Source organism: Nelumbo nucifera, chromosome 5 (assembly GCF_055504915.1).
Source record: "Nelumbo nucifera cultivar China Antique chromosome 5, China Antique-T2T, whole genome shotgun sequence".
NCBI classification, from domain to species: Eukaryota; Viridiplantae; Streptophyta; class Magnoliopsida; order Proteales; family Nelumbonaceae; genus Nelumbo; species Nelumbo nucifera.
This window is the reverse complement of record NC_142653.1, coordinates 13,937,693-13,965,664: the sequence shown is the minus strand read 5'-3', so window position 1 is coordinate 13,965,664 and position 27,972 is coordinate 13,937,693. Positions and strand designations below refer to the sequence as shown.

Sequence of the window (27,972 nt, the reverse complement as noted above, 5' to 3'; positions counted from 1 at the left end):
CGTTCTCAGCCATCCGTACTGCTGCAGACTCACAGATCAATTTCCCGACACAAAAGTTGGAAAGTTCTCCGTATAAATGTATAATGACTAGAGCAGATTGATATCAGACAAACAAACACATGTACAAACAGAAATTTGAACCTGCCTTGATGCTTCCATCTGCTTTTACTATCAACTCCCTTTGCAACCAATAGATGATTAGATGAATTAATATGATATCATATAGACACATGAAATTACATAATCATATATCTATAAACACAATAGACCAGCAAACTGATGCAGAGTGAAAACAGACTGGATTTACAAGAGCGAAGAACGAAGCAGGGGCTCACTCAACATGCTGTAGCCATGAAAGTGTCATCATCTAATAGTGCTTCAAGCTCAATCAAGTCATCATCACCTTCACCTGCTTCTTCTGAACCATTTAAAACCTTATCATACATAACCTGCAAGGGAATTATGAAAGAATTAGAATGCATATTACTGCCTTAAAATATCAATACAATACACACCCATATCAGGGTATATCATATCCATATCGGTGTACCTAAATAGGTTTGGATACACCGATACAAGAGTTTTTGAAAACTTAAAAATAATGTGAGACCCTCTAATACCTATAAAAGTAAAAAAAATAAAAAAACAAAAGGTATTGGTCATATCAATATGGACTGATACCCACTTGAGGGTATCGGGCATATCGATATGTTAATCCTTGATTACAGCAGAATGGTTTCAAAAATACTCTTCACATGTATATGATTCTTTGCATCAGAGAGAGAATTGCCTGAATTCTCACAGACATGGGAATGGGATCATAATAGGATTGTGATTTTCAAACCACTTGAGAGTACTCATATTTCCTAGGAAGAATCAAACCGAATTCTTTATGTAAAAACCTCTTAATAAAAGGTTTTAAAACTCAGCATTTCAACAAACACAGAAAACTATCAAGTTCTCAAAATTGTAATATTTTATATTTAAAATATTATTTTGGAACAACATTTTCAAACATTCATTTTTTTTATAGAAAAGTATGGTTTAAGAGAAAAAATGCACTATGAATCAACTTATCTTGAAATTATGTAAAGCATGCAACATAGACACCGAAACCACTTTGTAAGTGTCCATTTAACATATTAGTCTCACTTGTAAGTAGGAGTGCAACTTTGGTCAGGTTGGGTTGAGAGATTGTTAAATTTTGAATGGCCCGAGCCTGATGTAGTTGAAATTCTTCAAATCAGGCATTCAAACTTGTATCCCTTGTAAATGAGGTTAAGTCAACACAGAAATCATAAAGAATTACCCACGTCTTGCCCACAGGTCCCATTTGTATTGGGAATCAGTCATCTCAGGTTGATGAACCAAGTTAATCAATACTATCATATGCTAAGGAGATCATAGCTCACTCTCAGTTCCTAGTTATTCGACTTGGAGTTCTAACACAACAAAGAAGAGCATAATGATGTATGCTTAAGTATTATTTTTATGGATTAAAATAAATTGTTCTGCAACAGCCTGAAACAAAGTAGATTGTTATAAATGCCTGAGCATGGGGAAAAGGGGAGGGAGCACCAGAGCAAGGAGGGGGAAAGGTGAAAAATTTTGCTCCAAAAGTACATACTTTATACCACATAACCAATGAAAAAGACCTTATGCACATAAAACTTACAGAAAAATGTCAATAAAGTTGAACCCAGTTTTTTTCTAAACAATTTTTTGGCTTAGGTAAACTTTGGGTTTGGGGGTGAGGAGGGTGAAGGCAGGAATTAGTCCCAGGTCAGTGGGAACCACATCCACTGACTTTACCAGCCAAGCCAGCTGGCATCTTCAAATATGAACCCAGTTTAACAGGGGAAAAAAGTTCTAAGCGAGCTTGGAGCCAGCTGGCATCTACCCAGTTGAAAGGAATGATTGTAAACCTGTTGGCTGGAGGAGTGGATATCCCTTTTGGGGGCCAGATCACTCTTATTATTAGTGCCTGAACTAGTACCTTTGTGCATTACTCTCACTTGCTTAAAATGCTGGTTCTTGTTGCTAAAAAGGATGAAAAATAAATCCCATGTGATTTCTTGTGGAATAGTAGAGGGAAAAAGGAAAAAATAAATCCCATGTGGTTCTTGTTGCTTAAAATGCTGGTTCTTGTGCATGGGATTCTAGAGCTGTTAATACATCTTATGGTGTTATTCCTAAAGAGATACATGGACTGCAGTGGCTCTGTTGCTCTAATTGACTTTGAAGTTTGAGATAGTTCTTGGATCAGATTTTGGGAAGAAAACTGGAGCAGAAAGTGTATCTTCAGCACTTAATCCCTGCCTTTTACAATGTTTTTCCTCAGGTTGGGAGAGTGATCAGAAAGCTTTTTTTTTTCCAGGAGGACAGGATTGCCTGGAACCTGGTATTCAGAAGACCTCTCCTAAATAGAGAAATTGATAAGTGCATCTTGTTGCTTCAAAAGTTGGACAATGCCATGTCAGCTAGAGCAGAGAAAATGACAATTTGGAAGGAAAATCAGAAAGGGAATTTTATGGGGTGGTCCTATGTCGCCCTTCCTGAGAGCTGGAGTTTTCCAAGCTGACTGTGTATGGGAGTGTCAGGTCCTTCCTAGAGTTGAGACATTCAAGTGGATGGTTTTCATGATAAAGTTCTCACTATAGATCACACAAACGATATATGCATCCCAATCCCTAATAGGTATTTCATGCAAAAAGAACGAGTCTATGAATCACACGATTCTTGGCTACCTTACAGTAATTCAGATAATGCAAGAAAAGAAGAAAAGAGCGAAAGAGAAAGAAGAAAAAGTTTCAGCAATAGGTTGTGGAAGAAGAAAAGAAGGGAAGAGAGAAAAGAAGAATTTGAACCTCTCTAGCCCCCTTTCATCACTTTTATTAATAATTCTAAGTCTGAGTACAATTACTTTGATGCCCTTAATGGGGTGGCCAGCACTAAAGAAATAATTAAAGAAAATAAAAGAAGGCCCATAACTAAGAAACATAACTTTTAAATACTACTTCAAAGAAATAAAGAACACTAAGGCCCATTCAGCCCATTCTAACTACAATTCATCAAAAGAAAGAGATAATAATGGGATAAAAGCAGAAAAAAACCAAGCTAGGTTCAGAATAGATAAATCCTCTCAGAACTGACTAACCAAGCATTACAACTCTTGCATTTATTTTAGTTTTGGTTTGAAAAAATTCTTTTTCAAATGATGAATTGAAGCACAAAAACTGATGTTTTAGAAACTATTTATTTTTTGGATTCTGAATAAAAACATTGGTCTTGAAAGTGGCTATTTTCAGATTCAATTCAGGATCTGGTCTTCAAATGCTTTAACACAACTTTTTTCCAGCTAATGTTGTATGCCAAATATTCAAAGAAATAAAGAACACTAAGGCCCATTCAGCCCATTCTAACTACAATTCATCAAAAGAAAGAGATAATAATGGGATAAAAGCAGAAAAAAAACCAAGCTAGGTTCAGAATAGATAAATCCTCTCAGAACTGACTAACCAAGCATTACAACTCTTGCATTTATTTTAGTTTTGGTTTGAAAAAATTCTTTTTCAAATGATGAATTGAAGCACAAAAACTGATGTTTTAGAAACTATTTATTTTTTGGATTCCGAATAAAAACATTGGTCTTGAAAGTGGCTATTTCCAGATTCAATTCAGGATCTGGTCTTCAAATGCTTTAACACAACTTTTTTCCAGCTAATGTTGTATGCCAAATAATGGAAATTTTGTCCCTAAATTAGCCATATATGCTGAAAAAATTTGAGAAAGCAAAGTACCTTAGCATCTTGAAACTCTGAGACAACATTCAGCAGCCTACGATACTGATCTCTTGCTTCTGGATACTGAGCCATGGACTTCACCCTAGCAAGCGCTTTCTGCAATCTTTCCTCAGTTTGTTTTCGACCTTCTTTAAGGAAATCATAATCATCCTCTTTAGAGGGATCATTCTGGGTGCTGGATCCCTCAATAAGTGGTTCAGGCCTGAAACCACGCAAGCCACTCCCTTTTCTTCTCCAACGCAGAATTGCTTTCTCCACAATTCCTACTGACCAAACAATGTTTTTGTAGCGCTTCCTTACCTGGTGCCCCCTCACATGGGCCTTCTCAAAAGAAGTTGGAAGTCAGAATTTACAAACTTTGACTTTATTTGAAAATCTCTTTGTATGTTCAAGCAAACAAACATACCAAAATAAAATGAAAAGGAACAAACCAAAAAATGACAGAATTCCTTAAAAAATGAAACACCATGAAGCAACCCTACTTTCCCATGTAAGTTCTTAATACATCTTCAAAAACAAAATAAAAGAAAACAACAAGAAAACCAAAAGAAAAAAATAGCTTTTTTTCTCTGGAAATTTTTCAACAATCCCACAAAAGAAAGAAGAAAGTAATCAGAAGTTCCTACAAAATGCAATCTTTAGGTTAAGTAATTAAATAGCAATGTACCTGGATTTTAACAATTCTTTGCCTAATTATCAAGAATTCTTTTCTCCCCTTCCAACCACGAAATTTGTTCTGTATCCGTATTGCAGCAGAATGCAGAGGATCATCATGCTGCCCTGCCCTATGTGTCTTGACAGATAAAAGTGATAGTGCATGTTCATCTGACATTCCAAATTTGTTGTCACCATATTCAGTTAACTGCTTCCTTTGGAATGACTGCACCCTAAAAACTTGATGAATCCTGGCAGCAGCTTGAGTTGCATTCCTTACAGCAGTCAGTGAATCCTTCAGTGACAGTCCATCTAGCACATCACCATCACATCCAGGAGTGGCACTCCGCTCTGAAACAGTTTGTACAGCTTTCATACCAGATATTTCTGGAGCATCACCATCCTTTGTATCCTTCAATGTAATGGATGAAAGATGGGAGGTCAAGGCAGCTTCTGCCAGGTAACCAGCAATCCCCTTGTGTCCATTGCTGGAGGCCAGGTCTGCAGGAGTTCTACCCGAAGGAAATTTGGGAGTTGGATCTGTCAATGCTCCAGGTGCCGCACCAAGGGTGACAAGGGCAACAACTGTTCGCTCTCTGAAAATTAAAGAGGATACAGGCAATAAAAAACACCATATTTACCATTATAAAGGTTAGAAATTGAATAGGAACACAAAAATACATAAAGCTAAAGTTAATTTCCAGGTTATTAATTTCAGACAATTGATCCAATATATCCAAACAGTAAACTTTCACCAACAAACCCATGGATGTCATATGATGAATTTGAAGATTTTATTAACCAGTTCTGCCCCACCAAGCACAACACAATTTAATTCGGTATATTTCTTTTGTTCTGTTTTTTCCTTTAACGAAAACAGCAATAATTCACAAATATGGCAAAGTGGGAATGTGGGATCCTTGGTAAAGTTGCATGCGTATCAGAATTAATGCTGAAAAAGGTCTTCATAACCATAATGTTAATATGAGCTAGACAATCTATCAATTAGGCTATTAATGACCAAAAATAACTGAAGAATAAAATAAGCTCATTTATAGTTTTGCGGTTGAAACATACTGTTAAATCAAGAAAAAATACAATCAGGCCCCTTTCTGGTTCAGCACCTGATACAGTTTTCAAAAGATTGCTTCTGCATGCGCATCAAGTGTCTTCATATCTTAAGTTAGCTATTTGGAGATAAGGCAACAACTTAATGGCTACAAAAAGATTAACAAATTTTATAAAAAGACAACAAAATGCATTTAAAGGTCCTCACCTGCCATAAAATGCTGCCCAGTGAAGTGCAGTCCAACCATTCACATCACGGAAATTGATACTAACACCTGCAGCTACTGTTGGTGCTATGGCCCAATCATAACCAAGAGCAGCTGATAAATGCAACACACCTTGCCCTTCCTTATCTAATACACTAGGACCTTTTCCATCTTCAATTACCTTGTAAAGAAGCCATGCATGCAACTTCTCTTTCAGTAACTTTTGCAGTAACTGATCCTTTATTTGATCTGGAGAAAACTCCTCCAAGATAAGTTTTACCATATGGAACCATTCATCATCATCTTCCTTCATTAACAAACTGATTTTATTGCTTATATGAGCTTTCTCACCAACATTGCTGGTGAGAGTAGTTGGGTGACTGGAACATCCCATAGATAATAGCTTTCCTAATCGTACATGAAGAAGAATTTCATTTGTAGAACTAGACATATTTGTAGCATCCATACGAGTATGCTTGACACGATACTCAAATTCTCGTACTTCACTACAAGCCAATCTGTTGGAGCGTGTTACATAAAAAGGGACCCTACCAGCTGTGTGAGGTGGTGCATGGCAACGAAGAACACCATCTCCTATAACCTCAGCCAAAACTTCCACCTCTCCAAACATACATGACCATTTACATTTTGCTGCATCTTCTTGGGTCCTCAAGAATGTTCCAGTAATTAGCACCTGATTAAAATGTTAGATAATAAATTCCATCAATAAAGAGAACATGGTGTAGTTGTTAATTTCAATCCTATGATTTCCATGGTTATCCTAGCAATAGTGAGCATCAAATTTATCCAAAAGTCAACCAAGGAACTTGGAGTATTTATATTTAATTCTAAATTTAAAAATGTTATCAAAGAAAATAAGGAAACAAGAAACAAGCACCATGTAGACTTTGTATCACCAGCCCCCAAAAAGAAGGAAAAAAAAAGAAAAAAAAAGGCCATCATAGCACTTGCATCCCAAGAGAAAGGCTGCTGACCACAACAGCAAGACAAAAGTTCCAACTTAAAAAAACACCCAGATAATCAGATCCCTCAGCAGACACATAATAATCCTCACCCCATGCAAAGATAATCAAGAGAAAGTCACAAACCAAGAGTTCATACCATTTTGATTAACGGTGATGAACATCATATTAAGTTACATAGAGTACTTGATAAATGGTAAAGTAAATTACAAATACCTTCACTTCTGAATCTGTGTAGGCCCAGTTTGGTGAGAAATCAATAATGCTGAAAAGCTGGTCCTGAGAGATGGAGGGACTCAACAGGTAGGAATGCAAGTGTGCTTGAGACATGCCGGAATTATCAACCTCAGTTCCATTTTCAACAGCATTCCAATCAACAGAACTCAACTTCGTGTGTGATTCATCTACCTCTCCAAGTTCTTTGGTCATCCATCGAGTAAAGCTGTCAAGTTTCTTCAAGCCTTCTTCTGTTTGAGAGAATTCTATTGGCTGTTTTGCATTGTATGGGTTCCCTTCCATAGTCAGATTATGGTCTGAATTTGATTTCAAAACACTTGCAAGTTCTGCACCAGAAATCTGTATCGGAAGGTCATTTTGTACAGGATGACCATTTTGCTGATCAGGATGCATATGGAATGCCTCAAGGGCATATGCTGGATCTGGATGTAACTTCTGGTCCTTGGGCCATCTGGACATGTATGAAGAATTGTCCACGGAAGCAGTCTGATTGCACCAGTTAAATTAGAAGCCAATAAAAAATAACTGAATCTGAAGAAAATAAAAATCTGGATCTAGAGTTACATGCAACATGACCAAAATTTAAAGGAGAAAGAATACTCAGCCAGTTTTTTGGCAGATGATATGGCCAGGGGAAGGGTAGGGATGGGCTATATATGTATGTATTTGTAATTTTCTGAAAATTTTCCCAAAAAGGGAAATAACCATATAATTTATGATACAATTAACAATTTGGGTAAATCAACTTTATGTACAATATACAATAAGATTATGATTTTCAGAACATTGGTTATGAAGGCTTGCTCTATTTTTCTTACGGTGTTCTTGCTAGCCTCTTATAGAGGTTTTTTGGGCCCAATGCCCCATTCCAGGAGACTTAATATTGCAACTTTGTTCTTTTCTCCCTTAATAATATTTTCTCACTTTGTTATCAATCAAAAATAGAAGCAAATAACATTGTTAAATTAATAGAAAAAACACCATACTATATAGAGCAAGTACTAGAATCCAAATTGCAAAATCTAGACCTGTTACATTGATATAGAATTTAAAATAGTGCATTGTGATTGAACCATTAGATACCTGCCATTTTTCTTGGCCATCTGGTTGACCTGCAATCTCCGGATTAGTAAACTCTTCTGCTAAAAATTGTCCAGGTATCACACTTTCTTCTTTAGGGATAACCCCGATGGCAGCAGGTTGTGAGGATAAAATCAATGGTTGAAAAGATGCATTTTGAAATCCAGTTGTGCAATGTTCCAAGACATCCCAGCATGTCAAGTTAACCTGTTTTTGGGGCTCTGACGTTGGCAAAAATCTAGCATCATTACCATCTCTACCTCTATTTTCTTGAACAAGTGAAACAAAATCCAGTCCAGGAACAGCAGGTTTCTTTCCTTGATAATTATCTGGCAATGGTTTCAAATGTACTATCATGTTAATGTGTCATATCATACAGTCACTGATGAGAAGCACACCGAAAAGGAAAGAGGAAGGAGTAGGGAACAGATAAAAGCCTTTTACTTTGACATGGATCTGGATAATAGGAGTTCAACAGGTTAGCATCCATCTTGTTCATCACAGCGCTGTCCTCAGATTGTTGTGACTCAAAAATAGAATGATACCTCGAACTAGCTTGGTGATTATCTGAAACACACCAACACCAAATTTCGGTAAACTTTCAATGAAGCATTAGGTTTGCATATTGGGAATATGATATATATGATGATCAACCTATACCACATTTATATTTATTCAGTGCTCATAATGAGATAACAACACCAAAAAACAGGGCCGGTGAGATTATAAATTACCAGATTCAGCATCTTCGTATTCTGATGCCTGGGTGCTATTCAGGCTTGTGGTATCCATGGTCTGTGATGGTACTTGAGTATTATTTGTGAGAAAACTGGAAGACATAGGACTTCCCATCTGAGAACTGGGAACAACTTCTTCAGTATCTCTCATGCGGCCAAAATTTGTTTTAGCACCCTGTAGAATAGAAAGTGTTTAGCTAACCAGAATCTTTATACATGCATGTTCTCTTACCATAGGGAGGGTGGATATTAAAAAGTTTGAATCAAATACTTTAGAAGACAATTGCCAAATACTTTAATGATAAATTATTAAGCACTCAAACTTAAAGGAGAGTAACCAAAATAAATCATAAAATTAGGACTCCAATTTAAAAATGAAAATAACCTCAATAAGCAATTCCTTTACAGAACCATAATTTGTCCATATTTAGGCCAATAACTCAATCAAAGCACAGAGTACCCCTAACACTAACACAGGGAAAAGCTGAAGGAGAAATAGGTGCTATTCTTAGCCAACTCCAATTACAACAAACAGCCTCCAATCAATTCCAAACAGTGTCCTCTGGTTTTCTTGATTTTTGGGCATCACCTCTAGAAACTCCTTTTTGGCTTCAAAGCTTATCAATTTTTTTCTCCAGAAACCAGGTGATTGGTCCTTGAATGTTCAGAAAATCAGATCCCCATAGGCACTGCCTATCCTAATAGTGCATTATGCATAGAGAAGATAAGGAGAAACCTGCTCTAAGACCAACTTGTGAAATATGCCAATGAAATCAGTAAATATCAAGTAGCCATATAACCAGAAATAAAAGGTTTAAAATAGGGAAGAAAAGAAGAAGAAAGAAAGAAGAAAAAAGGTTGAAGAGAAGGGGCAATCTTTAGGTGCATGTGCAGCATTTATATGTGATACTGAATACGAGCAGAGAAATTACAATATGCCCCTGCCACCAATAATAAAAATATAGGCAATATAAACTCAGCTCAACTGACTTCTAAACACCATTTGCTCCTTGTCTAACCTAGGCATCAGCCATGCTGTTGGCTGATGTGTGGGTCCAATGAAAGGTTGCATTAAGTCAGTAACCAATTTCTAACTTCTCTCATAAGTAACCTATATTTTCGAGTTCCAATAGTGTTATTTCTGAACCAGTGCACCACTACCTTTGAATCATCCTCCACTATTATATTGCTGTAATTGAGGGATTGCCCGGTCTTAAACCATGCAAGACAACCATTTATCCTGCTTTCATAGAATCACCTTGTCCAATAGATCATGAGAAGAGGGCCAATCTAGCTCTATAAACACTTCTAAGTGTTTCTTCAATGTTACCTAAGATGCAACTATCAAAATTCGTTCTAACAAGGGATGCGAAAGAGGTGACCAAATCTTCAACATTGGTGCCCTTATTGAAGAAGATCCAGCAATGATTTTCCAATTTCTTAAATGTCATTGGTGGAAATAATGAAAAAAAGTAGCCATGCATCTTACCCAATGTGCCACCCCTAATTTAGTTTCACTCAATTGCTTTATTTCATCATATATGGATCACAAACTTTATTCCATCATATAATTGGTGCAACTTGGTGCCTTCTTTATTCTTCTATACATGCACCAAAATGTGTTTTCTCCATATATCTAAAACTCTCTTTGCCAACCAAAATAAGATATTTTTCTCATTAACATACAAATTCTTATTAAGATACCATATTGATGCAATGGAATCCTCATGCCTTGAAAAAGATGGACTTTTGTGGAAGCCTCAAAAAAGATATTTGCAAAGACAAGCAAAATAGTAGAGCCAATATGTCTCTATCAGAGCAAGAGCCATCTAAAGCAGGGATTAGGATTATTTCCCAAAGGAGAACTACCAGTAGGCTATTCCAAGGGGATTAAAAAAACTGGTGAAAATCCAATATCAGTGCCACTTTGATAATTTTATGTTTTTTAGTTACCAAAAAAAAGATACTCTTATGTTTTTTTCATTTGGAAAATTTGTGATGGTTTTTAAGTTATTTTTTATTCCATTACCGCCATAAGAATACCTTTAATTAATCTATGTGACAATAATTAAAGAGTCTTACAGAGGGTTTTTAGAATGTAAAGAAGTGCATTTGTCACTTTTCATGCACCATGAGTGAATTATGCAACAAGACCAAGATTGTCAACCCAATATGTCTTAAGAGAGTTATAACCATTTTACTAATAGAGCACTAGTTGGTTACAAGATTTAAGTCTTCATAAAATTTTAAAACATATTGCAGTTGCTTTTAGTCCACCAATGTGAGCTTGTCTAACACCACCAACACAAGCCCAAATAAAGGAGAAGGGCTGCATCAGGTTGGCAGACAACACTATTAACTTTTGCCAAACTCTCATGATCATAGATCCTGATTTGTCTTTTCATGCTAATGCTAGCGTGTTCTCTGGAGACAATGCACTACACCTTAACCCAACTGTAGTGTCAAATGGGCAAGGTTATGCTAGGATGGTTGCTTTCAATCTATGCTTTGTATATTAAATGTTTTCTGTCTAATGCAGCAACTACTCTTCTCCCTTGATTATCTTTTGGTTTTCTTCCAAATTTCATTTCTGAAATCTCATTTTAGAACCACTATTATATGTTCTGCCCAACCATATTCTATCTTTTATCCTTAATTTTCAATCTCAAATTACTTTCTACTTAATTAAATTCCCAAATTCCATATCTATCTTTGGTATCCTGCCAAACTTCATTGCCATATTCCTTGATTATCCAACCATATTTCGGGAGAAAAAGAAGCCTAAGGAGTAAGGAAGAGGTGATAAAAATATTGCTTTTAAAGTGGTCAATTGGATCAAAATTTTGGATATATTTGCACCTTACTCTAAGGATGATATTATGAGGGGTTGGCAGGTTGTGGCACAGTCTCCAGTGCTGAGAATTCAAGTATTAAAAGAATGAATTCCTCCACCTTCAGAATAGATCAAGTAAAATTTTGATGGGTGTAGCATTGGAAACCTAGATGTCTCCGGGCATTGAGGAATTTTCAGAGACAGGCATGGGGTTGTGGTTGCATTATATTCAGGTCTCATAGGTTTTGGGGACTCAAGAAAATTGAATGCAGATTAGGATGGCGGAGAGATTGAATATGATAAACATAATTGCGGAAGGTGATTCTAAGATAATAGTGGGTTGGCTGATGTTTATCTCAGTGGCTTCAGCAATTCGAACCAGAGGAAGAAGAAGAAGAAGAAGAAAAGGAACAGCCGAATCTGATAGCTTAAACCCTATCAGTCGACCCTAATATGAATTAGCATCTAATTAGTTGTACAAAGACTAAACAGCCCCCCCCCCCACTTAAGTATGGGACAGGAAGTCTCTATTAAAACTGCCACATAAGCACATAACTTAACAGAAATAAAATGACTAATCTACCCTTATTCGGTTAGCTCTAACACTCCCCCTCAAGCAGGAGAATATATGTGATATAATCCCAGCTTGTTACATATATAGTTCACTCTCCTTGAGCTTAAGCCTTTTGTAAACAAATCTGCCCATTGATCACCTGAGCCCACATGTTCTGTGCTTATCTCTCCAGTAAGGACCTTCTCCCTCACAAAGTGGCAATCAATCTCTATGTGCTTTGTTCTCTCATGAAAAACAGGGTTAGATGAGATGTGGAGTGCAGCTTGATTGTCACAGTACAATTTAATAGGTCTAACAATGGAGAACCCGATTTCTTGTAGGAGATTCCTCAACCATACTAATTCACATGTAGTGTGTGCCATGGCTCTATATTTGGCTTCGGCACTGCTCCTTGCCACAACCGTCTGCTTCTTACTCTTCCATGTCACAAGATTTCCTCCAAGAAATGTGCAGTAACCTGTAGTAGATCTTCTATCAGACACAGGGCCTGCCCAATCTACATCTGTATACCCAATTACCTCAAGTCTTCCTCCTGGTTTGTACAACAACCCACGGCCTGGAGCTCCCTTCAGGTACCTTACAATTCTAAGAACTGCATCCCAGTGAGGTATCTGAGGGTTTTGCATAAATTGGCTCACCACACTAACTGCAAAGGAGATGTCTGGTCTCGTAATAGTCAAATAGTTCAGCTTCCCCACTAACCGTCTATACCTTCCAGGATCATCAAATATTTCCCCTATATCACTGCTCAACTTAGCATTTGGCTCCATGGGAGTTTCAGCCAATTTTGCACCTAACAGTCATGTTTCATCCAGTAGATCAAGAACATATTTTCTTTGGCACAGGTTTACACCTTGTTTTGATCTAGCAACTTCTATACCCAAGAAATACTTCAATGACCCAAGGTCTTTTGTTTGAAAATGGTTTTGCAGAAAGACCTTTAGTTTATTGATCCCCAATTTGCCACTACCAGTTATGACAATATCATCCACATAAACCACTAATAAAATCTTTCCGGCTTCTAAATCATAGTTGAACACCGAGTGGTCAACCTGGCATTGTTTCATTCCAAAATTCTTCACCACTTCACTAAACTTCCCAAACCAAGCACGAGGCGATTGTTTCAACCCATAAATTGCCTTTTTCAATCTGCACACCTTACCATCCTCCCCCTGAGCAACAAACCCAGGTGGTTGCTCCATATATACCTCCTCCATAAGGTCACCATGAAGGAAGGCATTTTTAATGTCAAATTGAAACAAGGGCCAATCATATACATAACTGCCAAGGAAATTAAGACACGAAAAGAGCCAATCTTAGCCACTAGAGAGAAGGTCTCCATATAGTTCACCCCATACAACTGTGAATAACCTTTGCAACAAGTATGGCCTTCAGATGCTCCACACTACCATCTGGCAAGTATTTAACAATATACACCCGTTTACAACCCACAACATGCTTATCGGGAGGAAGAGTAGAGAGCTCCCGCGTTTGAGTATGCTGAAGGGCAAATTCCTCCTCCATTGCCTGTCGCCACCCGGGTGAGCTACGAGCCTCTTGGACATTCTTAGGTATAGAAATAGATGACAACAGTGAAACAAACTGGCGATGTGAAGCGGAAAGGCAAGAGACTGAAACAAAATTGGAAATGGGATGGAGGGTACAACTACGTATACCTTTCCGTAAAGCAATGGGAAGATCAAATCCTAAAGGTTCTGGGACAGGAGCAACAACAGGATCCGCAAACAAGGTAGAAGCTGGAGGAGGAGCCGGTGTCTGTCAATGAGTATACACATGCCGGATCGGTGGTCGTTCAGTAGGGATCTGCACTGGAGGAGGTGAAGGGTCAACCCCAACTGGAACAACCGGAACAGGATCACGGACTGGAAGAGAAAGAGGAAGCAAAGGTGGAGACACTGATGTTTCAGGTCCCGAGAAGAAGGGGATAGACTCAAAAAAGGTGACATCAGGACAGACATAGCACTTCCGAGTAATGGGATTGTAACACTTATACCCTTTTGAGTCCGAGAGTAGCCAAGAAAGACACACTTAATAGAGCGTGCATCCAGCTTGTCTATCCCAGGACTCAAATTGTGAACAAAGCACACACAACCAAAGATGTGGGGTGTTAATGGAAAGGGAGACAAGGTGGGGAACAAAATAGAAAAGGAAGACCGACCATGAAGAATGAAGGAGGGCACCTGATTAATAAGGAAACACGCAGTAAGTACAGCATCGCTCCAAAATCGTTTAGGAAAACTCATATGATGAAGAATAGACCGAGCAGTTTCAAGGAGATGACAGTTCTTTCGTTCAGCCACCCCACTTTGTTGAGGAGTGGATGCACATGAAGTTTGATGAATGATGCCATGTTGTTCTAAATACTATTGAAAGGAAGTAAGAAAGTATTAACGACCGTTATCTAAACGAAGAACTTTGATTGGATCACCAAATTGTGTACGTATTTCAGCATGGAATTTTTGAAAAATGGAAAATAATTCACTCCTTTCTTTCATTAAATAAATCCATGTCATCCTTGAACAATCATCAATAAAAGTGACAAAATACTTGTAACCATTATAAGACTCTATTTTAATCGGACCCCAAACATCTGAATGAACCAAAGCAAAAGGACTCAACATACGACTATCAACTCTAGGACTGAAGGGAACCCGACGATGTTTCTCATACTGACACGACTCACACTGTAAAGACAACAAATGACACAAAGACGGAACCAGTATCTTGTGTGCCTTGAGAGATGGATGTCCCAGTTGACAATGCCACTGTAAAGGAGTGAGTGAAGTCTGAAGTGAAACTGACGATCCACCACCGTCAAGGTAATACAATCCACCAGCCTCATGCCCCCCACCAATCTTCTTCCCCGTCTTGAGATCCTAAAAAACACAAAATGAAGGGAAAAATGTAATAGAGCAATCAAGAGTCTTGGTTAATTTACTAACAGACATAAGATTGAATGGAAACTTAGGGACATATAGAACAGATGATAAAGAAAGAGAAGTCGTGTCAACATTACCAACACCACAGATGGGAGAAGAGAAACCATTGGCAAGGGTAACAGTTTGAGATGTGGAAGTTTCAGAGAGAAGAGAATACACCTGGAGTCCCGGTCATTTGATCAGAGGCTCCAGAGTCAATAATCCAGGGAGAGGGTTTGGATGCCAGACAAGCTATACCTGAGTGGGCAAGGGTGGTTGTAGTATGCTGTGAAGTAGCCTGGAGGAACCTCTCATACTCATCGCGCGGTACACTCACCATCTCCTTCCTAGAAACAGATGTAGATGTGGAAGGTGTTAGGTCTGCCTGTTGATTATCACTGACATCAACCCCACCAGCTACTACATGATTAGCCCATGTAGAAGGAGGGCCATGGAGATCATAACAGAAATTCGCCGAACGTTCGTCCCTATCACAATGGGTACACTTCCTTGTAGATTTACTTTTTCCTTTACCACGGCCTCCCCCTGAGTCACAACCACCACCACGGCCAAATACGGAACCACCACGACCTCCTCGGGAGGCATGTCCTCCCCCTCTAGTACCACGCCCACCTCCTCTATCTATCACAAATGCTGATCTGTCAGACTATGTGGGATTCTCTGTAGATCCCAAAGAAATCCTACGAAGCCATGCAAAAACTTCCTCAAGTGTAGGAACAGTAGAGCCTCCCAATATTTGGGCACTAATTGGTTCATATTCTGATTTCAACCCCACTAAGAACCTAGTGGCATCTAGTTGTTCCCTCTGTTGTTGCTGAACCTTAACATCTGGAGTGAGGGGATGATAGACTGAGTTCATTTCTGAGGTTCTTCATACTGGCATAGTACTCTTCTAGGGTTTTATTCCCTTGTTGCAGATCGAAATACTCCTGATAGAGCTGGTATACTGTTGTAGTATTATCCTGCCCAGAATAAAGCTTCTTGGCATGTTCCCATATGTCCCTTAGTTGTATCTAAGAACATAAAGTTGGCACTTATTTTGGGTTCCATACTATTCCATAACCATGTCATGATTTGGGCATCTTCCTGTTCCCAGTCATCAAACCCTGGAGAGCCAGCTGATGGTTTATCTTCCTTCACGTGTTTCACTTTCCTCTTTGTCTTGAGGAAAACTTCCACTGACTTGGCCCATGGCACATAATTCTCACCATTAAGTTTAATGAAGGTCATCTGCACACCCAAATAATCGGAGGGGATCATCACACTCAGTTTCTGATCACTAGAACCACCTCCCGTTGCTGCCATTATGTCTCCCCCACTGCTATCTCTAATGCTGAACTCTCAGTCACCAACCAAATACTACAGCGGCCAAGGCAACACTACAGCAGTCTCTAAACTCAGGTGATAGGTTCACAACAAGTCACAATCAGTCACCACTATGCACAAACTACCATTCAGATTAAAAACAAAAGGTAAACCAACATTCAGACAACACCAACAAGGCAGAAAATTGATGTAGGCAATTCGGCCATTCCTTCCAGCCCAAAAAAAACAACTTATGTTCTTGCTCACACCACTACTGATTACACAAAGCCATAAATCACTACTGCAGTAATTCAGCAATTTACTAACCACATACAGGCCCTCTTGAGGCTGCTCAATAAAGGGTGAGCATCAAAAGCATCACCACAAAACCATCTCTGTCCCACATGGTACAGGTCTATCTTTTTTAAAAAAAAAGGTCACTACCAGGCCAAAGACATCAACTACAACCACTACAATAACCCTTACACCATTCGGTCACTGTAAACACAACCTGTTCTTGGGCCTTTTGCCAAGAACCAAGGCTACAAATTACCTAGTTCTTTTAGTTTTGATCAGTCCAAGCAGATTTTTGAGGGTTTTCCAACCCAGAAACACCAACAACATAAAAAAAGGATAACCAACCTTGATGGAGAGCTTCAGTCGACCATCCACTTATTTCTGGAGTTATTCTCTTGAAAGGCAATCAAGTTATGAGCAGAGAAAGAGAGGCCGAAGTGTTCTCAGACCTAGGTCGAGTCTGTGTTCTCCATTTGCAGTCCAGAGAGAAGAAAAAGAAGTCACGAACAGAAAGGAGCAGCAGTCACGAGCAGAGATTTAAAGAGCAACGTCCTGCTCTGATACCATGTTATCTCAGTGGCTTCAGCAATTCGAACCAGAGAGAAGAAGAAGAAGAAGAAGAAGAAGAAGAAGAAGAAGAAGAAGAAGAAGAAGAAAATGAACAATCGAATCTGATAGCTTAAACCCTATCAGTCGACCCTCATATGAATTAGCCTCTAATTAGTTGTACAAAGACTAAACTGCCCCCCACTTAAGTATGGGACAGGAAGTCTCTATTAAAACTGCCACAAGCACATAACTTAACAGAAATAAAATGACTAATCTACCCTTATTCGGCTAGCTCTAGCAGCTGAGAAGTGATAGTCAAGGAACATGGCAGTACTGGATACTTCGAGAGAAATCGAGCATATAGCAAGGAAGAGGGTCATCACATTTGGTTGGGTACCTAGATCAATAAACTGTTTGGATGATGCATTTGCAAAACAAGAGGCAATTAGGGAGTAAATGTACTGGGGGTCACAAATGAAAGTTACTTGTAATAAGTATTATCAAAAATAGAGGGAGGGTAGGTCAGAGCCAGCCCTAAAGAGGATGCAATAACTTGTACATAAATCATTGCAAATGCTACACTTTTTTAGCATTAATAAAGAGAAGTTACTAATCAAAAAAAAAAATCCCATGTTCCATTATGTATAAATTGATTTGCCATAAAACCTTTCAACTTTTCATATTTCTTACATATTCTTTAATATCAGAGATACCTTTAACCTATTAAGATTCCAGTGATATTCAATCTTGATACAGCTAGCACTTTATCAATTTTCACATTGAAAAATGTTGAAAATAGCTTATCCATTATCCAGTGTTCAAGGTAGTGTTTTACTAAGTGCCTAAACCACCAAATGAACAAGAGTTTGAACAAAGTATCCCTTGCCTAAATTCATTAATCTAGCAAACAAGCCAAGGGATATGTTTGTCTAGATGGAATGATAAGATAAATATCATATTTTTTGTTATCAATAACAAAAAAATATCCAAGATAACCCTTCTCTCTGCATGTATCATAGAGAGAAGGGCATACCCCTTAGAGAGAGAAAAAGAAGCAAATGCCCAAGACTATTCCTAATCATACAATCAGGAAAAAAAAAGTGTTCAGAACAAATTAGTTTTTGCATGTAAAATCCAGTTTCCCACTCCTACATTTTGGAACCAATACATCCACTAGCCACAGGAGAACCATTCAAAATGTGTACCTTTCTCAAGAGCACCTTGGGAAGGCAGACTACCTAAACATTGACCTCCTTGTCACCATGACCCTTAATTTCTTGTAATAAGACTAACAGTAACTTTTGTGCAAACAGATTTTACAGTGGAGAGCTCAGCCACACTTTTTTGTCTAGACCTTTTTTTGTTCTTTTTGATACCTGGTGGATGATTGTACAGGATCTTTTTGTACAAGGGTGTTCATATTTTGATAGTTAATACAATATATTACCTTTTTATTAAAAAAAAAAAAAAAGACAAACAGTGACCTTAGTCCATCCACCTTCTTGGAATTGTCTCTCTTGTTCTCTTCTATGTCCAAGTATGCCTATTCAAGACCTCCTCCTCCTAATATTCTTCCACATATCAAATTATTTGAGTTAGATATGCCATATTTTCCCAAAACTGCCTCACAATTATTTCACTAAACCCTACTGTACATGCTTATGTAATAGATATGACATTCTCTTTTCTCCCAAGGCTGTGTTTGTTTGCAGTGTAAATACCAAACTGGAGGAGTTTTACACTTCAGTCCAGTTTTGTAGCCATTTGGATGAAACGTAAATGACCACCAAAAATCAATGTAAAACTCCTCGCAGATTGAGTTTTACATCAATAATCGGGGGAAATTTATCTCATAAAAACGATGTAAATCTTTACATCGATAATCGCCACTTTTTTAAACCAATGAGTGCAGAACTCCTCCAGTCTGGTATTTACACCGCATTCAAATGAAGCCTAAAAGTCCAATTAGTATTACCTTTCCCTATTTTCTGAACATTTGAAAATCCTGTCGAGGTATTACCTACACCAGTTCTCTAGACATCTGTAAATTTGGCTAACTTCCAATGCACAGCCATATAAATAATTGAACAGAAATGTAAGAACAGTTTGTGTGTATTTTAACCAATGAAATAACTTTAATTTAGAATTATAAGATACTAAGATGATTGGTGGGATATTTTTTTTTCAAAAATAAGAAAAGGACAACAAAGATAAAAAGAGTGAGTGAGCGAATGTGTGTGTGTGTGAGAGAGAGAGAGAGAAGGATGAGGGAGAAAAAATTTGAACCTTCACTTCCCGGTAGTGGACAAGAACAATATGCATGAGATCCCTACAATAAAGGGCAACTACGTAAGAAACAAGAAGATACTATGCAACAAAAGAAAGCTTTCTGTTAGAAAATTAAGAAAATAAAAGAACCAAAAAGAGCAACTTTTTTATGCAGGTAACACAGCATCTTACAAGTCACAACTTAAGGATAATTGCTGAGGCATATAAGTCAGAGCCAACTTTTAGATGGTCCTTGTTTCTCTTTTATAACAAGGTAATAAGTAAATTTCATGGCATATCATGCGCATTAACCTTAAGGTGAACAGTAAAGCAAATGCAACATATGCTACTTTATGAAATGAATTGCAACCATATTTTTATTGGAAATGGTAACTTCATTAATACAAAATTAAGTACAACTTTCCAGAATTAAGTACAACTGTGAACCCATAAACAGGAGTTGAGTCCCCAGTAATCTTTGTTACAAAACTGCCCAGAACAGTCTCTCCCTCACAGTCCCTTGTTTAGCCAATGTATTGGTTAAACCATTAGCTGATCTCCTTGTCCATTTGAAATAAGCACCAATCTCCCTTGTTGTATTGAGGATCTCCCTTATGGTCCGTCTATAAATCCAGGCACCCAACCTCCCTGATTGCAGCCAATCAATCAACAATTTAGAGTCTCCCTCTGAATTGCAACTATTGTGAAGGCTAAGCTATTCATGCTTAAGCCAATCATGGAAGGCTAAAGTACAGAAAAGAAGGCCAGTTAAGTGCCTCTCTCCTCATGTTTGTATCCTCTGTTTGGCTAGTGGTGAGACCCTTCCTCATTTACTAATCTCCTGCTCTTTTGTGTCTTGCATTTGGGGTTACTTCTCTTCACTCTTTGGCTGCAAATGGGATCCCCAACAAGATGTCGCCAGCAGTTCTAATTTCTTGCAGCAACAGAAAAAAAAAGGGCAAAATGCTTATGAAGGGTAACAAGATCAACAGTGGTTTGGACCATTTAGGAAGAAAGAAATCAAGGATTTTCAATGAGAAGAGCAGATCTAAGGAGGAATCAACTGAAACAATAAAAATCAGATCTGCACATTGGGTAAAAACTGTTGATATCTTCAAAGATGTCTCAACAAATGACATAATAAGGAAATGGAAGGAAGTAGGACAAATGGAAACGCATAAATAAATTATCAAGATGGATTGGAAACCTCTAGAGCCAAATACATTGAAGCTTAACTTTGATGGTAGCTCCTTTGGAAACCCTAGGAATAGGGGGAGTCTTTAGAAATCATCATGGAGAAGTTGTGGCTTTGTTCTCAGGACCAATTGGGTATGAAGACTCAGTTCAGATAGAGATAATGAGACTCTTACAAGGCTTGAAACTAGGAGTACTATTAGAAGCTAGAGAGTTGGAAGTGGAAGGGGACTCACTATTGGTCATCTCTTGGGCTAAGCGAGTAAGCTCAGCACCCTGGAAGTATAGATTTGCATTTAGGAAGATTGACCTTCTTTCTAAGAGTTTTAACTCTACATTTGGGTGGGTTGAAAGGACACAAAATCTAGAAAAACAGGGAGCTGATAGGCCTACTCCCTTTTTTTTATCTATAATAGGCCTACTCTATTTTGCGTAAAACTGTAGCTATCTGTATTAAAACAGAGAGATGATGATCCTTGCAATCTAGGACATTTTGTATATTGCTATACTCTGGACTGCAGAGTAGCTAAAGTATATTTGTAACCTGTTATTTAAATTAATAAATAAATTCTCCTTTGCTGATCAAAAAAAATAGGAAGAGAAAAAAAAGTGATAACTTCCACAAGAAACATAATGCAAACGAAAGTGAATGAATTAAAATATGCAGATAAATCATGAACATGAATAAACTCAAGTGATATATACTTGTTTCATACTCACTCTTCAAGCATCCAATAACTACGCCTTTGAAAATTTTCATTCTCCTCTCCATGGGCATAGTAGCAGTGTAACACATCAACACTTCCAGCCTGGAATGTTTAGGAACGTAACCTTTTAGATTAGCGCATTTAGTTTGAAAAAGAAACTAACAACTTATCATTATTAATATTTCTTTATATCAAGAAAAGTAAATTACAAATACAGAAGTTCAGTATAATGATATAAGGTCTAAATGGCAAGCTTTAAGTCCCATAGAAGCCAATATTAAAGGAATCCTTCCAAAATGCATGTTCATGAAAACTCAAACAAAAGCATCCTTCTTGCCTACCTACCTTTAGCCTCTCATGAGCTTCTTTAATCGTCTTCCCATCTTTTTTCTTCCTCCAGTTATGGCCATCCTTTCTGAAGTATCTCAACACCTTTCGATCAAAAAGAAAAAGTGAACCACCTGGCCAAGAAAATGTTGTCAAGCTAAGGTATATTTGCTGCCAAATATATTTTTTAATCAACAAGAAATTATTAAAAATGCTCAGATGAGATGAATGTTTTCTACACTACCACCAGTCATAGAATGCAGGCCTAAATAATCTAATGCCATGACTGAGATCAACAAACACCAAAAAATTCCCAAGAACAAGTGGAGCAGGAGAAAACAATAACACCACAAACACCAATATCCTCCTACGCAGGTCACATTGGTTGCTGATTTGTCACATGAACCACAGCAACCCTGCTGCCACTTCAATCATAGGTATCCACATACCAGTAGGTACCATATGAAGTAGCTTGCAGCATATTAGATCCACTACCAACAGCACTTTCATCCACATAGATCAATTTTAGTTATCTAGGTTCACCTAAACCTGGTTAATATGCATTCCTAGATCTGGTACAGGTCATCAAGGCTGTTTGAAGATGCATACAAAATGTTTTATGTGCTGCACAAAAGCAAGTTTACCTTTTGTCTACTAGAAATTCTTCCCAATCCCAAAATATAAGGAATAAAATATGTCATTCCATAAAAGCAAGTTTAGATTTATATGTTATCAATGAAAATATGAAATAAGAACTACATTATAAGAAGAACCATACTAGGTGGCTTGTTTGGAGGCTCCGGGGCAATACGAAACTTCGGATAATTTCGAAGAATTTCACAAATTTCAGCAGGACGCAACCATCGATTTTGTGCTTCAAGTAGTATTTGTTCAATATCTACACATCCAAAAAAACAAGACAATCATGAGTTTTCATTAGATATTTTACAGTCAATTCATAACATCAAATGAGAGCTTGCCTACATGTTCAGTTAAGGCATAATGCAATGCATATTTCATCCATTAGGAATCAGTTATCTCCAGAAGAACAACCTTAGGACTGTTAAGGAAGACTCAGCTGGCTGTCATTCAAAATCTATCCCAAATCGAGCAAGCTTTCAAAATTTTATTAGTACCATTAAAGTTCCCTAGTCATTGAATATTGCAACATTGGAAGAAAAAAATCTGAGTGTGACAAAATTTGATGGATCATGATGCAGCTACAAAAAACATACTACAATTTCATGGATCAAGTAAGCTTAAAATATTCTCAGAATATCAGATCTCTATCAAGCAAAAATAAGGATTCCCAAGGAAGGAATTCTCAACATATGAAGCATCAAGCATAAACAGGGTAGGAAGCTAAAACTAGTTGAGCATGCATTAATGTGCTTAAAAGATCTTGAAAGGTGTCTCTCCTTTAGATTGTTGATAAAAGATATACCTGCATGTATGTGCTTCAGTGGATTGTAGGTCAACCTTTAAAAGGTATCTCTCCTTACTGATAACACTCTTTTACTGATAGTGTATGTAAATGTGTTTCAATGGTTTGAGGCATCAAACCTTAGAATAAATCACAGAAAGAGCAAGATTATGGCTGCTGAGAACATTCTAAATATGGAATACCTGGCAGTACCTCTGGGATGTTAGGTATGCAGCCATCCCTCTTCATACCTCAGAGCTCAGATTGCAATTGGGAGAAAAATGCACCTCAAAGTCAATATGGGACCAAATGGTGGAAAATTTTGAAAGGAGACTAGAATAATAGAAAATAAGGTATTTATCAAAGGGAGGTAAGGCAAATCTTACAAAAAGTGATTTAGCAACTTGCACACTTATTTCCTTTCACTTTTCCTCAATTCCAGCTGTAGTAGTAAATAAGCTTGAGAAACTTCAAGGTGATTTTATGTGGCAAGTATAGAAAGATAAATTCGTGATTCAATTAGTAAACTGAGGAAAAATCAGAGGGGAACCAAATGACTGACACCCAAGGCAGGTATATCTTTTCTTTATAGAAAAATGGTAGTGGAGATTTGGTGCTGAAAGTGATAGACTTTGGTGAAGGGTTCTTGGTGCAAAATATGGACTGAGACACCACATGTAGAAACCAAGTGAGACATGCGGATAATATAGTTGCCCACTATGGAAAGGAATAAAAAAGGAATATGCATTCTTCATCAATGGAATAAGGCACAGGTTGGTAAATGGTGCCAGAATCGGCTTTTGGGAGAAGTTTTAGAAGATGGGGACTACAGGGACCAGTGCGGTTACCTTGATTCCAAAGTAAAATGATTGGGACTCAAATGGTTTTACTCTTAGAGCTGAACTTGAACAAGAAAACTCTAGATTATGGACTCAGGACCCATCAAATTCTTTCATAGTGATGTCTATGTTTATCAGCATGCATGTACCATCAGGTTGAGAGTTCCCCCATGCCCAAATCTGGAATGTACTGCACCTTCAAAGGTAGCTTTTTGGTCTGGACTTCCACTTTGAGCATTTTCAAAGTCAAAGGATGCTTTCAAAGATCTTTGATGGAGGTCATAGTTCCTAGAAGGTTGGGACATAAAAAGGCTAAGCATATGAAGGAAGGTTAATTGAAGTTAACACTTTTTTGCCTACTATTTGGGTAATGTGTAAGAATGTAAGACAGGGATATTTGAAATTCACCTTACTCAAGTGGAGGAGGTTCTAAGACACTTTTGAACAGACTATGGCCTTTAGAAAAATACACACATTGGCCTTTTTTTTTAACTTTGAATCTTTGTACAGAGATGGCAGGCATGGAAAACAATTTTTGTCATAATGCCATAATGTTGTATGGAATGTAACTGTACACGAGTAGAATGTGCACTTATAAACACCTTTTGATATAATACAAATTACATTACTAAAAAAATATATTGTCCTACAGCTTCCCATTCTGGTATAGGATCAAAATCTACTCTCCAATCATATAATAGATGCATTCTTCCTTCCAATTTGAGTGATTGGGTTTGTACTTTATATGTGGCATCAGGTTTAGTTCTTTATGTCTCAAGTAAAGATGGTACAATTCTTGCATCCTTTCCTTTTACCCGTTCTGGATATGTAGGTAGAGTTCTGCACCTTGATCTGAGAAATTACTGAATGTTTCTTGAGAAATAAAGAAATATGATATTTAGGTAGGTCTTCTGCACCTTTCCTTTGATTCATCTTATACTCACATTTTTTGTTGCAACAAATTTCCCATGGAAAATATGACACTATCTGCAATCAGAGCTTAGAAGTCACATTCCACAATCACTGATCATACAGTTCTCTTGGATGTTTTCCATGATAGTGTTTTGTATGAAGGATTATAGCTTGGTGATGTAGACCCTGAAATATAGTTTCATTATCCATCTATAAAGAACTTCCCAGTTCACGTTATCATTTAAGCCATAATGTCTACTTATCCTAAATAAGTAACAGAAGATACTCATAGCACTGCTAGATTCAGTATATGGGCAGACAAAAGCATATCAAGATCACCACTATCAAATGAAATATGTTGCCCTTGTGGTACTCAACTAAACAACACCTTAATCCCAACTATCTGAGTCTGGAACATTAATCACATTCCATCATTGCATTTTATCAAGAGCCATGTCTTCTGTAAATTATGAGTCATTTCTCACTGCTTCAACCCATGCCCTCTTTGGTATTCCCCTGCTTATTTTAGGGCATTATACGGTTTATTCCTCAACCAAACCACTCTTCACTAGTGTAATCATTTGTTATCTTTGTTTGTTGCCAAACCATCTCAATCAGCTTTCTTTCATCTCGTCACTTATTGGGGCTACTCAAAAGTCCCTTCTAATGTGGTTATTTCTAATTATATCATTCTTAGTCTTGCAATGATCCACCTTTTGAGGAATATTTTTCTTGTTTCCCAGCAATCTCATCCATGTAACAAAAGGAAAAAAAAAAAAAACTGAAGAGGGTGTTGTTCAAAGAATTAGAGCAAGGCTATTCCAGTGATCTACTGTGGTGTTGTGTTTAACGAGTAAAACTGCAATTAATTTACTCCATTATAACCATTAACCAATACTCCCCTCTATGATAAATTGATAATACAAGTACCATCCAAATTGACGATACTTACATTTTCTTGTGGCTGGTAAACACATAACATAAATACACACGTATGGATAGGAAATGTGAGGTTGTTTGTTTCTCACATCCACGATAACTATCCTCGTGGAAGCCGTCTAAATCCCTATGCTTAGTGGATATTTGACTCATTCTGTATGTAAACAAGTTCATCGCCAATTTGCTATAAATTTCAATCTCTTTCTTTCTTTCTTTTACTTTTGGCAGAACAAAATCATTCCCTCGCTACTGTAATTGTCATTTTTCATCGGAATGCCAGATAACTTAGCTTTATCGTTAATCATCTACTGGTCCTTTTAGTATCGAATCGTTCTTGCTTGCCCTTTTATTATTTCCCGTAGCTTTATTCCTCTTTCACAATGCTCTATCGCCAATAGGTACCTTTCATAGTTTAATTGATACTTTCTCGCATCCAAGTACAGTGAATTGTATAAGTTCCCTAAGAAGTATCCATTACCAATCACTAAATTTATAACTTTAACCATTTCGCAATATATGGCGCTGCCTAAGCATAAGTTAGAACATTTCCAGTAATTCCAATCTATTACGTGGTAAGTTAGCCTCAATTTAACCACGAACTAAACTCATGCAACCTTCATGCTTAATTAACCATTTTCTTTTAGAACAATTGTACAAAGAATTCAACAACACAAAGCTCGAATTCAACAAAAAAATATGAAATTAACTACGATTCCTCACCTAATTGATTGCCCAGACCGGAACGCCTAGTCTCCGCCATGAACTAACTGTTTGGAAGTGCTTCAGCTCGATCTCAGCAATTAACCAAAATCCTCATCAGAACGCGAACCCAAAAACACTCAGCTCTTTTTCTCCTTTCCTCTGGAAAAACTAAAATTTGTATATTGCTGGAGCATAAGAAATCGAGCACTGAGCATCAAAATAGATCGATTGAGTCAAAACCATCTCATCAGAAGACGGAACCGATCACCAATTGTACGAAAAATATCGGAAAATCGGTGCGAAATTCGAGAAAAATGTTTTAAAAACAGAAGGTGGTTCGAAGAAAGGAACTCACCTGGTAAGTGAGAACCAGGTAAACCGCCTAAGTGGAATTCAGATGAAAACGGGAATAAATGGGGGGACACGCTTCTTGAAAGGACGATAACTAGTGTTGAGGTAACACAATTATAACAGTGCGTGAACAAATCGAGCCATGCGCACTAGATTGTGAGCCGTCCGATGATGAATAGCTACGAATAATGATGAAATTAGTGTCAGAGCCTTGATAAAGGGTTTTCTCTATTTCACGCATCAACATCCCTTGTTTAATCCAGCGGCTGATACCTCCTCGTTCATAACAGGTGGACAAAGGCGCGCGCTTTTTTCTTAATTTGACAAAAACAACCTTGTTGTTGGGTGATTATTACCGAAACCGAAACCCTCCCGATACGGTTGTTAGTCACGAGTGTTCTGACTGACTGAGGTGTAAAGAGCAATGGGAGCGCCGACTTTGACTAACGGTCGCGGTCAGGCGCTGGATCGTCGGATATTTTTCTCTTCTTTGCCTTTTGTTTTCGGGTTTGCTCCCACTGGACGCACGTGGCACGTGGTAAAGCGAAAGAAAGACCGCGTAAAGAAAAGGTGTCCTCACTGTCCTGTGGAGTTAACCCTGGTCTACACTCAACGACTCAAGTCCATAACGAGTTTTTTTTAATTATTGTCCCTCCTCCCGCTCGAGCTGGGGTCTCCTACAGTACTACTACTGATGGACACGTAAGCAGAATCGTTTAATTTTTTTTCAACCTGATTACGTGTCCGTCAATGGGGTGTTTTGAAGAGTGAAGACTACTTTACACGACGCGGTAATGTATGAGAGAACTAGAGAAATTCCAAGCTGGCCCCGGGTATCGTATGTCCACAATGTCGATTTTGAGAGAACGGGTGCGCTCCTTGAGATATCCAGACTCGCAGTGGTTTGTATCAAGAATCAAACTATCAGCTATCTTATTGTATGATTTAGATATGGATTTAGATACAAATACAACAAATATTTAGGAAAAACATGGATATAATAAAAAACATAAAGATGCGTGGA

At 37.8% G+C, this 27,972-nt stretch overlaps 1 protein-coding gene across 2 annotated transcripts; it reads right to left on the bottom strand.

Moving 5' to 3' along the window:
• Positions 1-160: 160 nt before the first annotated feature.
• LOC104604946 (calmodulin-binding transcription activator 3-like) lies at positions 161-27,093 on the bottom strand. 2 transcript variants are annotated; one of them, XM_010269538.3, is made up of 14 exons: positions 26,953-27,093; positions 26,616-26,804; positions 22,561-22,680; positions 21,801-21,916; positions 21,469-21,557; positions 19,573-19,615; positions 8,766-8,943; positions 8,476-8,598; positions 8,035-8,360; positions 6,931-7,437; positions 5,734-6,425; positions 4,471-5,053; positions 3,801-4,124; positions 161-449 (listed from the first exon to the last, which is right to left on the bottom strand). In XM_010269538.3, exons 2-14 carry the CDS (start codon positions 26,653-26,655, stop codon positions 336-338), a joined length of 3,255 nt encoding a protein of 1,084 aa, XP_010267840.1. In that variant the 5' UTR covers positions 26,656-26,804; positions 26,953-27,093; the 3' UTR covers positions 161-335. The 2 variants fall into 2 exon arrangements, with proteins under 2 accessions (XP_010267840.1, XP_088744050.1); XM_088887924.1 differs by having other exon boundaries at positions 26,616-26,981.
• Between the last annotated feature and the right edge of the window lie 879 nt (positions 27,094-27,972).